The sequence below is a fragment of the Montipora capricornis genome, chromosome 6, assembly GCF_036669925.1.
Source record: "Montipora capricornis isolate CH-2021 chromosome 6, ASM3666992v2, whole genome shotgun sequence".
Classification (NCBI taxonomy): Eukaryota; Metazoa; Cnidaria; class Anthozoa; order Scleractinia; family Acroporidae; genus Montipora; species Montipora capricornis.
This window is the reverse complement of record NC_090888.1, coordinates 18551594-18564010: the sequence shown is the minus strand read 5'-3', so window position 1 is coordinate 18564010 and position 12417 is coordinate 18551594. Positions and strand designations below refer to the sequence as shown.

At 39.2% G+C, this 12417-nt stretch overlaps 1 protein-coding gene across 1 annotated transcript; it reads left to right on the top strand.

Annotated features, from left to right (window-relative positions):
• Positions 1-895: 895 nt before the first annotated feature.
• On the top strand, positions 896-9404 carry LOC138050315 (uncharacterized). Its single transcript, XM_068896670.1, has 6 exons — positions 896-1120; positions 1236-1328; positions 6716-6883; positions 7199-7300; positions 7645-7813; positions 9144-9404. The coding sequence occupies exons 1-6, from the start codon at positions 1118-1120 to the stop codon at positions 9260-9262; spliced, it is 654 nt and encodes a 217-aa protein (XP_068752771.1). The 5' UTR covers positions 896-1117; the 3' UTR covers positions 9263-9404.
• The last annotated feature ends 3013 nt before the right edge of the window (positions 9405-12417 follow it).

The following is a 12417-nucleotide window of genomic DNA, read 5'->3' as shown; positions in this document are numbered from 1 at the left end:
AAACATAAGTTTTCCCTTACTTTTTCTCATTTTAACACCCGGCCCTTCTAAAAATAGGAATAGGTGTCAGTCTAGTCTCAGCAAGATTTCTGCAAAACAGCTGAAACACGCATAACCAGGAAGGACTGAACAGCCAAGGGATAGAATATTAATGATTAACTTGTCCACCAGCATTCTCATTCCGAGTGGAATAGTAATGAAACCTTCTCGTCAGGGTTCACCCGAAGTCAACATAAAAGTGATCATCGAGCGCTTTTCCTTTTACGTTTCACACCAGATCTAGTGCAACGTTTCGCAGCAAAAGCCAAGTCGTACAGCGTAGGGCAATCACCCCAAAAGTGTAAGCAACAACTTTCATTCGCTGATAAGTAATTTCTCGTTTGCCGACGCCTGGTATAAGCTAGACCAAAGACATCACGAACTAACTGCCGTGCTCCCATATTTTGTAGCGCGTCGTTTAACCTGTCCTTCATGTTACTTTCTTAAGTTAAAAATCACAACTTCTGTTGGAGCTGAGAAAGGGTTGTGTTTACTGACCTGGTAATAAACGGAGATAGTATGCCATATATATTAAGTATTTTTAATCCCACTGAATTAGCGTTTTGAACGAGCACGCTAAAGGAAGTCAGATGTGGTTTTCGGTCGAGTTAGCAAAGAAGTAAAACATGGAAGAATAAAATATATAAATAACACTTAGGAAACATTGTAAAGATGGTAAAGAATAAACTGTGTCTTGGAATAACGTATTTTGTTTCTTTTTATTAAACAAAAATTAACGACAATAACATGACTCCTGAGTCCCATCTGTACTGAAAACCATTTACGTTAACAGCAAGAAACAGAAGTTTCCTCTCACTTTTTCTCATTTTAAGACCCGGCCCTTCTAAAAATGGGTATAGGTTTCAGTCTAGTTTCAGCAAGATTTCCGCAAAACAGCTGAAACAAACGTAACCAGGAAGGACTGAGCAACCAACGCATGGTATATAAACGATGAACTTGTCCACCAGAATTCACATTCCGAGTGGAACAGTTGGGAAACTTTCTCGTCAGGTTTCACCCGAAGTCAACATAAAAGGGATCATCCAGCGCTTTTTCTTTTTAAAAGTGACAAGTTAACATGGTAAGTTGCTTCAGAACTGCATTCTTTTGTAAAGTTTTCTCCAGCAAAAACACCAAAAATGTGGCGTTGAATATAGTCAGCAGTATATCCATTCATCTATCTTTCATTTCACCAGGAGTTCAAGGCGTTTATCGTTTTCTGCTTTGCTTTCTTCGTTGTTACCGTATCTGGATTCTCAGTTTCTAAACGTGAAGCGACAGAAGAAAAGGTAAAAATGACCGCCAATATTTACTCAGCTCTTCATTAATGATAATCAGTTTTAGCGTGCAAGTAGATATCAGTCTACCGCATTAATGAATTTTATGATATTTTTCCGAGAAGAAATCATTATAAAAAGCATTTAAGTGAACTATTTTTAACCTAACAAGTTCAATGAGGGAGATTAATTTGTGCATTGTAAATCAAAAATATGTGAAAATAGAGCCACTTATAGTAAAGGAGCTCCCAAAAACTTTCTTTTTTCTAGTTAATCGGGCAAGGCCAAGCCGGTTTCGCATCAAATCTCCGTCACGGGCAAAATTCATTCCAGTTTTTCAAAATGATTTACTATTAATCAAAATGAATTTCCCATGGGTACTCGCATCATCGCATGCTATGCTAGGCATTCGCACCTTTTTGCAGATTTAAACCACTCCTCGATTCACACCATTCACTTGACTCCAAGCAGCCACTTGAGAACTTTCCTCGGGGTAATTTTTTCGCACATCGGTGTACTTATAAATGATATTTAATGTAGTACTGTTATTGTCAACCTTTAAACTCCAGAGGTTGGGGTAGTTTCGCATTGGTTTGGAGAGCACGTTTGCGGGCTTTTTCTCTCGGGAGTTTTTTCACCGGTTTATCTTATCCGGCTTAACCACCACTAAATTAGTCTGCAAACGCCAGAATGTCATAGTAACAATTACCAGGTATACTGCATCGCTAACGGGCTTCCCTTATGTGGGTTGTGGTTTGCGACACGCTTAGGCGGATAGTGTTGTACAAGGTTCGACTAACATGCTGTTTTTAGAACCGTCACGCAGCGCTTAAAATCGACCCTCTTACTCTAGCGGCGCAAGTGTAGCCACAGCCCGATTTACAATCTTACATCGTCTTGTTTAAAAGTAAATGGAGAATTTAAAACGTCAATTAAATACTGAGACGTCTTGGAAGAAAAGTGCAAGTGTGAGTATTTTGGTAGAAGCTCCTGAGCAGTGCTTCTTCTTGTGCTATTTCTAATGTTGGCCAGGGTGGCTTTAAGGTTTGAGTTTGCGGATGAAGCCCTAACGGGTGACTCATACAAGGAAAGCTGATGGGCAACACTATTCCTTGGTATTGGATGTCACTATACAATGCAAGGTCATGGCTTGAAACTTGTCGCGACAGACAGCGCAAGATCGTCAAGTATAGTCATTCAGCTGAATTGGGCAGAGTCCATTTAAGCCACTGGCTTTGACCTTTCCATATATGTAACAACCATACAATAATTCCTAGAAGGCATCGCTGCTCAATAAATGCCATTCGAAGTAATAAATTCAAAAAAGGGCACCCAACACACTGAAATGAATAAGTAGGCGTGATCAAAGATTATGTAGTGTACTCGTTTGTATCACTTCGGCACATCATGGTTCATTCGGAGACCCCCAAATGAATATGTTTTTTGCGAGCTCTTGCTCGATGTTGGAAACAGTGGCAAGTCCGTTCGATCAGCTGTAGCGTAATCAAACTTTCGACAAAACACGCTTCGCTCGCGTAAATTTACACGGTCCACAACTCACACTAACTTTCTTGAAGCCCGGATAAGTATAAAGCGTTGAATGGAAATTACTTCTGTCCCGGAGCAGCGACGTTTTAATATAGGAAAATTTGAGAAATGAATATGCGGACGAGATTTCGATAAATATCATAGAAAAGTCTGCATGAATTTTCTAACTTTGCAACGTCACTCAACATGGAAAAAAAAGGTACTTTCATTGAAAAGAATTTGTTTTGCTCCACTTGGTATCACAGATGACCCTATCGATCACACAACGCCTTTATTGCTTTCTGCTAACTTCGAACGCAATAAACAAAAAGATTCTTTGTAATACCTTTCGGCGTTAGAACTGAACTTTACAGACAATTATTTTAAGTCCTAAAAAATAGAAGCCGGTCAATTGATCAAGTAACATCCACACTCCTCGTGAATGTGCAGTAGAACTGATTGACCTAGCCGAAGCAATCAGCTCTGAATCTTCAGCTATGATATCTATATCCGGTCTCATCAATAGATCTGATGACGAAGCCCTTGCACGTAAAGTACCTGACATGAACAAAGTTCTTAAGGAATGCTGCCAGCAAAAGAACTGGGGTTTTGTTGACCACTCTAACATTTCAAGAACTAGCCACTTAAATCGGAGTGGTCTTCATTTAAACAAGAAAGGCACCATGCGCCTAGCTCAAAATTTCATTAACCATTTACGTGTAGATTAGGATATTGCCGTCTGGGAATCCGACTCGGCTGATGTCCATATGGATACCAACTGTGGTAAGTCCATCTGTCCCACAATCTTTGGTCGAGGTTTAGCCATAGCGTCCCTTAACATTAATAGTCTGTTGTCTCATATTGACGAACTTAGAGTTTTTATGTCCTCTTCTAAAGTTGATATTTTACATATCAACGAATCAAAATTAGACTATACTGTACGTGATAACGAAGTATACATACCTGGCTTTGAAATAGTCAGAAAAGATCGTAAAATTAACGGAACAAATGGTGGTGGAGTATGTACATACGTTCGCACTAATCTGAACTATCGAATACGCAATGATTTAAATAATGATCTTTTGGAGTGACTTTTCGTTGAAATTAGTAAGCCACGAAGTACACCATTTCTGGTCGGTACTTGGTATCGAGCCTCAAGTTCTCCACCCAATTTATTTAGCGAATTTGAGAATATTATTGCAAAAATAGACGCGGAAAATAAGGAATTATATTTACTTGGTGATATCAACTGCAATTTGTTGCCTGAAGCAATTGCAATTAATTCTTCCCATCTGATAAACATTTTTGATATATATGGTCTTAGTCAGTTAATCACTGAACCAACACGTGTCACCCCGGACTCAAAAACATTAATTGATTTATGCATGACGAACTCCCCAGAGAAGGTTACAAATTCCGGTGTCATTCACCTTGGCATAAGTGATCATTCTCTTGTTTTTTTGTCACGTAAGACTCAATACTGCCGTACTGGCCCTCGCGTGATTGAAACACGGCAATTTAAACACTTTAACAGAGGAAAATTTTGAAGTGACCTCAATCAACTACCTTGGGCCAATGTTGATTTGTATTCTGATCCCAATGAAATGTGGCGTATATGGAAAGAAATGTTTCTTGGTTGCGTCGATAAACACGCACCACTTAAATCCAAAAGAATTCGAAAAAAACGATCTCCATGGATTACTAGAGAGTTACTGAACAAAATCCGAAAACGAGATTTTCTTAAAAAGAAGGCAATCTCCTCCAACAACCCGGCTACATGGGATCAATTTAGGTGTGCAAGAAACCAGGCAAATAACGCAATTAAACTCGCAAAAAAACTCTATGTTTCTGACAACTTGGAAGCCAGCAAAGGTAATTTACGCAAAACATGGAATGTTATCAACGAGCTAACTTCACGTAACAGTGGTAAGTCAACGAATATTTTGGAGATCAAGGTAGATAATAAAATAGCAAGTAACCCTATGGACATTGCGGAAACTATTAACGATCACTTTACTAATGTTGCGCAAATATTAGCACAAGATATTCCTGTTGTCGACGCTAATCCTGAGTCTTATATAGAGCCCACTGACCATTCATTTTCTCTGCAAATTCCGAGTGTTGATATTGTTTCTAACATTTTGTCGAAAATTGATGAAAAGAAAGCCACCGGTCTTGATATGATTCCGAGTAAATTGTTGAAAATGGCTGCTAATATCGTCGCACCCTCTCTTACCTCAATATTCTCAAAGTCTATTCTAACTGGGATATATCCAAACGATTGGAAAACGGCCAAAGTGACTCCACTTTTTAAAAAGGCATTAAATCTGACCCTAACAACTACAAGCCAATATCTGTAATCCCTATAATTTCGAAAGTTTTCGAAAGAATTGTTTATAATCAACTTTTCCATTATCTAGATGTTAACAAATTGCTACTGGGTTGCCAATCAGGGTTCCGTTCTCTACATAGTACGCTCACGGCTTTGCTTGAGGCAACAAATGCTTGGTCAGTAAACATCGACAATGGCCTTTTAAATGGCGTTGTCTTTATTGACCTTACTAAGGCATTCGATACTATCGATCATGAGATCATCTTGCGTAAGATGTCATATTTGGGTGTCGATCAGGCGACCATAAAATGGTTCTCGTCGTACTTAATTGGCCGAACCCAAAGATGTAATGTCAGTGGCAAACTATCATCTGCTCGTACCCTCAGTTGCGGCGTGCCGCAGGGTAGCATATTGGGTCCTTTGCTATTTTTAATTTACATTAATGATCTTCCCAACTCCATGAGGAGCGCCGTACCAAGAATGTTTGCCGATGACACCAACCTTACGTTATCTGCTAAAACGTTAAGAGAACTTAAGCTAGCTCTAACCCCTGAATTAAATAACCTTAGCAGTTGGCTGAAAGCTAACAAGCTCAGTCTAAATGTTGCTAAAACTGAGCTAATGATTATTGGATCAAGACAAAGGCTATCTGCCCAATGTGACGATGTAGTAATCAGAATTGATGACCAAATTATCAAGAGCGTCGTTCATTCCAAATCCTTGCGTCTTAACATAGATGCTCACCTCAGTCTCTTGGGGTAAACACGTTGAAGAGATTTGCAAGAAAGTCTCTTCAGCTATAGGCGCCCTAAAACGTGTGCGGCCGTTTATATCCAAAGAAAGTGCAATTCTAATTTATAACACCTTAATTATGCCTCATTTTGATTACTGCAGCCCCGTCTGGGACTGTTTGAGTGGTTACTTGAGGGATAAGCTCCAAAAATTACAGAATCGCGCAGCCAGAGTTATTACTAAATCACCCTTTGATGCGAGCTCAAACCACCTTCTTTCCACCCTCAGCTGGGAGAGGATATCTCTTCGACGAAAGAAACAAAAAGCCTTAATGATGTATAAAACCATGAATGACCTTGCTCCGGATTATCTACTAAGTCTTTTCTCTCAGCGTCACTCTGCTTACAACTTAAGAAACTCTGAGGGAAGGCTGACCCTGTCCAAACCAAGCACCAATTATTTGAAACGAAGCTTCTCTTACAGCGAGGCCATGCTATGGAATAACTTGCCCAAAAACTTAAAAATGCTGCATCCGTTGAGCATTTTAAGCGAAATATCAAGAAGGTAGCTGATATATCGGATTCCCATACGGCAATCATGTAAAGCAGTTGTAATTAGTTTTAGTTTTTAACTTAAGCTTAACTGATGATTTTCCGTGTTTAAATAAAGATTTACATACATACATACATACATACATACATACATACATACATACATACATACATACATACATACATACACGAAAGAGCATGCAAACGTTTCTAAATAGAATAGGGTGACACGTTTATTTGCTTCCACTCTCTTGCAGGACACCGTGTCAAAGTATACTGTTAAAATTCACGATGGAGAGAAAGAGATTGATGAAACACTTGAGATTAACACCGAGGACGAAACAGAGACCATCGACGTTCCAGACGATGGCAACACTAGTGCCAGTGCCCCCGGGGCAGTCAAATCTGTTTACGATTTCAAGCGAGTGAGTTGCAGCCAACGACCGAGTGGGCGGTAATTTTATATTAGTGGTGATACTCCTTCCCTCCTCTTTCTATATTCTAGAGAAAGCTTCCTACTTCCACAGTAGCTTACTCAATAACATTGATGATTGTATCCATCAATTCTTACTAACGCATGCGCAGAACTGCTTAATCACCAATTACGACACCCACTAATTTTTTTCTACTTTTACTCTTCTTGACTGGCAGGTGAACTAGCTGTGTAATTATCTGAGTAAATAGCTCTCCTACTTTATTTACCACTTGTGAATAACTTGTTTCATTTTTCATTCACAAAGAACTTGGCCATGCATCGGATGTCTAATCAGAAAGCCTGCTTTCTGAGCAACTCTACGGACAATCTACCAAATCCTGGCGACCTCAAGAAAGTATTTGATGAGGTTAGTGGAGTTGCAAGTCGTTACAAAATACATCAACTATTTCATCGAAAAAGCATATGTATACTATGTTCTGCGAACGCATTTCTTTTTATGATTTCTCTGAATCTACGAGTAAGCTAATTGCATCTACCCAAAGATTTTTTGCGCCCCCTTTTTGCTTCATCTCAGACTGATGACCTTTCTTTGAGAAAGTGAGCCTCTTTTACCAACTTGAAGACGAAGTTTTTACTTTTTATGGTTTTTCTTGCATGTAAATGTGTTTTGTGTGCATTGAATAAGAACGTTGATAAATCAACACACTCTTTGCATCCTGTAACCGTCACCTAATTAATATTTATCCGCAGGGAAGTTCTTTAAGCCCCTCTCAGGATTCGTTTGAGTATATGGTTGACGGAACTCTCGACGACCGGTCGATGTTGAGTGATGAGATGAAGGAATTGTGTGACGGGCTTCCCATTTATGTGATAACGCAGAAAAGCTCGGTCGAAGTGGAAAAACAAAACAGCCTTAACCGTAAGTTAAACTGTAGTTAGCTCAAGTTAAGCTCGGAATAGTGACAAATGTAAATTAATGACGCGCAAAAATATCCGTACAAGGTGCTGAGACTGTAAGAACTACATTAACAACAAATAGAAGTTTGAAAAACCCTATTCATCATTAAGAAATAAAAACATCACCAATAACAAAATCAAGATTAACGACGTCATATCGGCAAACAATGACAAAAGCATTTGTTTCTACTTGTAACGGCATTTTTCTCAGTCTTTGCTCAGAAGATGTCTTTGGTACTTAATCGCTCTTTGTCCCATAGTTAGAGTCCCAAAGTCACTGTCTTTGCAGTTATATTATCGCAGATACCACCATGCAGTACCACCGTTAGCCAAGGAAACTGGAAACCTGATGAATGCTAGAGACGCGTTTCTCAAAACTCCGTAAGAGTTTTCCTGCCCGCGAAAAGTAGATTTTCTTCCGTTCTCAATCGATTAGTGCCCAAACTAACTAGCACTATTTCTTAAACTAAAAAACTTTAAATGGTTCAGGTCTGAAAATTACTCGAAAGCATCTTTATCTTGGGGAACGTTGAGCACAGAATATAGCTTTTTTGGCAACCCTATTTCCTTTTTCGGACTCTTGAGAAACGCAAGATAGGCCACTAAGTAAAGACCCCGCTAAACTATCAAACATTTTCATCTAACATCGTGTTTGCCAAAATCAACGTTGGGTGGCTAAACGGGCAAACATTGTTTGAAGAAACATTTTCATCTAACATTGTGTTGGATTAACATGTTTGGCCATTTAGCCGCCTCTCAAAACTATATATTTCATTTTCATCTAGAACAAACATTTTCATCCAACATTTTGTATTCAGGACAAAGGTTTGATCGTTTAGCCGCCTCGACCAAACACGATGTTTGATGAAAATGTTTCACCGTTTAGCCTGGGCTTAAGCCTGTAATGTGGACCAGCATCTCGTGCAAGGGTGTAGTAATCCTCCTAATTGTGCAACACAGAAACTGAAGAACAGAGTCCGTATACTGAACAAGATCATTCCTTAACCTTATCGTATCGTGGAATCAGTTTCTCGTAACTCCTATCTTGTATTGCGTTTTTCCAGGAGCCCATTGTCCCATTAATTATTACATTAACTGAGGAAGGGGAGGGAGGACGTACTGTACACGACCTTTGAGCTCAAAACTTTATCCAATACCACCACAAGATGTTTTATGATTCTTTTTCACGTGGTATTGAGATATGATGAAAGACGGCAACCGTAAAATGAAGTATTTTTGCCCTAACGACAATCAGGACACTAACAGTTTTGTGTTAAAAAAATATTTTGCAGGAGAGAAGCGCTGGACTTTCAGGTATAGGTGCTGCTGGATTTTCTACAAATATTGCTATTGGCGGGGGTGCTGTAGATACATATGGATCTACCATTGTTATTATACATATTTATGGTAACTGTTGCGCCCGCGTCAAAAGCAAACCCAAGTGGCTTAGAGTAATTGCTAAATTTAATTGATTTGGTAGTGGATGTAGGCTTAGTTTAGATGTAAGCTCATTGAATTCAAACGGATTGTTTCAGAAGACAGCTAAGGTTAGAAATTTGACTCCCTATTCGGTGTAGAAAATTTGACTAAATTTGACTAAGTGATTATTAGTTGAGACATTAATAGCATTGCTCCCGATAGCAGAATGAACGGAATGGAAGAGGAGAATAGAGTTTACGCGCAAGGGCACCTAACGAGCAAATTGAGCCAAAAGCCTTGGAGAGACATTTCTAGGCTCCTTGTAATGTGTAAAGACTGTTTAAAGAGATTCTTTTTGTCAGCAAGAAGAATTTTATGTGTTACGGATCTCTTAGCTGAAGATTTCAGTACCCGAAATTTTTGGGAATGAAATCTTCACTTCAGATATTGCTAGCGGAACGTTACCTTTTAAGAACTTCCTAGTGAACTATTTGGGCCCCCGAAAATGCTAGGTGACCTTTTAAGTTCCAAAACTTGCAAAAATATCCGTTCCGAAAACGTGAGGGACTTCTTTTCCCTGTTTGCGAATCTTTTAGGTGATGTTTTATTTAAGAAATCTTTAGCTTTTTGGTAGCGTAGAATTTGAAAGTCTTAGAACAGTTTGACTCTCCCTATCAGATACTTCACCAAGTTTCTCGTTGGGTGCTCCTGTACGCGGAATACGAGTTCGATTAATATTCTTCCGGGAAAATCGGGCAAGTTGTGGAGAAACAGCAAAGTAAACTAGGGTCTAGACTATTCTGTGGGCTTACTCTCCTGACCACCTGCACGTACGGTATTCGGTTTGCCGAATGCCCGCTCTAACTTGTGGAAAACCTTATTCCACTTATTAATTTGCATAATGCTAAAATAGGACTTAAAATTAAGGATTTTGGGTGAAATGAATTATTAGGCATTAGGTAGTACTTCCTTGCAATGCTGTTTGTCATAGTTGTGTAGGGTAGTTCCACACTTCCGAGTCGTTCAGTGAAATCCTTAAGCGTGACCATTCATATGAAAATCACTTGGCGGTATTTTCCTGTGGTATTGTTTATCATGCTAGGGAGAAGACGACCAAAGTCTTCATTTGTTTCGTAGGACCCGTAAGACCGTGGAGAAAGTTTAACAAAAAGCTTTAGAAAAGGTTAGTTTTGTTTTGTAGACACAAATTAAGTGATGTAACGACAAAACTGATTTATTAAACACCATAGCCCATGCAGTGCAAAGTAATTATCAATTATCAATAACAACGAAAGAAGTAAATAAAGCCACTTGAATGTTAAGAAATGCGTCCAATTTTTGTAATATATTCTGACACCACTCTGAGGCTTTGAAGGTAAACATTAATATTCTTTTGTATTAAATTCTCTATTGAGAATTATGGCACACAGGAAGCAAGATTTGCCTTGAAAGCACTGGGGTCATATTTCAATTTTGTTATATTGAACCTGGACTATATATTGGAGGGTTTGAAATCCCCCTTTAAAATTTCGCCTTCGGTTTCTCGTTTTTCCTTCCGGTCTCATTAAAACTGGAAAATGTTTGGGCTTAACTGCAGAATACCCTGCCATTTTGAAGCTGCACCTCTGAAAAGGCTGGATACGCGGATACGCAGTCGAAAGTACCACCCCTCCCCAGGTAAACTTTTAACTATATTAAGAAGTGGATACGCGGATACGCGGATACGCAGTGGAAAACATGGATACCCGGATACGTGGATACGCGGACATCACACATGGGAACTGGATACCAACTTCGTGTAACATACTTCAAAATGCTCTGTAGTATATGCATGGACGCGGATACGCAGTGGAAAATACTTCACCTATTGTTTCAGTGATCAGGCCAAAGCACTCTCGTAGAATTTTAGCTTTCATTGTACACTTCGGTTAACTACACTTTTTCACGAGATCGTGTGAAGAAGAAAGCACACGTTTACTGATTAAGCCTAAGAGCTCGTTTCAGTGATTAGGCCTAAGCAATCTAGTAGAATTTTAGCTTTCATTTTACGCTTCGGTTAACTACACTTTTTCACGAAATCGTGTGAAGAAGAAAGCACTCGTTTACTGATTAAGCCTAAGCGCTCGTTTCAGTGATTAGGCCTAAGCAAACTCGTAGAATTTTAGCTTTCATTTTACGCTTCGGTTAACTACAGTTTTTCACGACATCGGTGAAGAAGAAAGCACTCGTTTACTGATTAAGCCTAAGCGCCCGTTTCAGTGATTAGGCCTAAGCAATCTCGTAGAATTTTAGCTTTCATTTTACGCTTCGGTTAACTACACTTTTTCACAACATCGGTGAAGAAGAAAGCACTCTTTTACTGATTAAGCCTAAGCGCTCGTTTCAGTGATTAGGCCTAATAAGCAATCTCGTAGAATTTTAGCTTTCATTTTACGCTTCGGTTAACTACACTTTTTCACGAGATCGTGTGAAGAAGAAAGCAGTAAACACTCGCTTCAGTGATTAGGCCTAAGCACTCTCGTAGAATTTTAGCTTTCATTTTACGCTTCGGTTCACTACACTTTTTTACGAGATCGTGTGAAGAAGAAAGCAGTCGTTTACTGATTAAGCCTAAGCGCTCGTTTCAGTGATTAGGCCTAAGCAATCTGGTAGAATTGTAGCTTTCATTTCACGCTTCGGTTAACTACACTTTTTCACTAGATCGTGTGAAGAAGAATGCACTCGATTACTGCTTAAGCCTAAGCGCTCGTTTCAGTGATTAGGCCTAAGCAATCTCGTAGAATTTTAGCTTTCATTTTACGCTTCAGTTATAATTAACTACACTTTTTCACGACATCGGTGAAGAAGAAAGCACCGTTTACTGATTAAGCCTAAGCGCTCGTTTCAGTGATTAGGCCAAAGCACTCTCGTAGAATTTTAGCTTTCATTGTACACTTCCGTTAACTACACTTTTTCACGAGATCGTGTGAAGAAGAAAGCACTCGTTTACTGATTAAGCCTAAGCGCTCGTTTCAGTGATTAGGCCAAAGCACTCTCGTAGAATTTTAGCTTTCATTGTACACTTCGGTTAACTACACTTTTTCACGAGACCGTGTGAAGAAGAAAGCACTCGTTTACTGATTAAGCCTAAGCGCTCGTTTTAGTGAT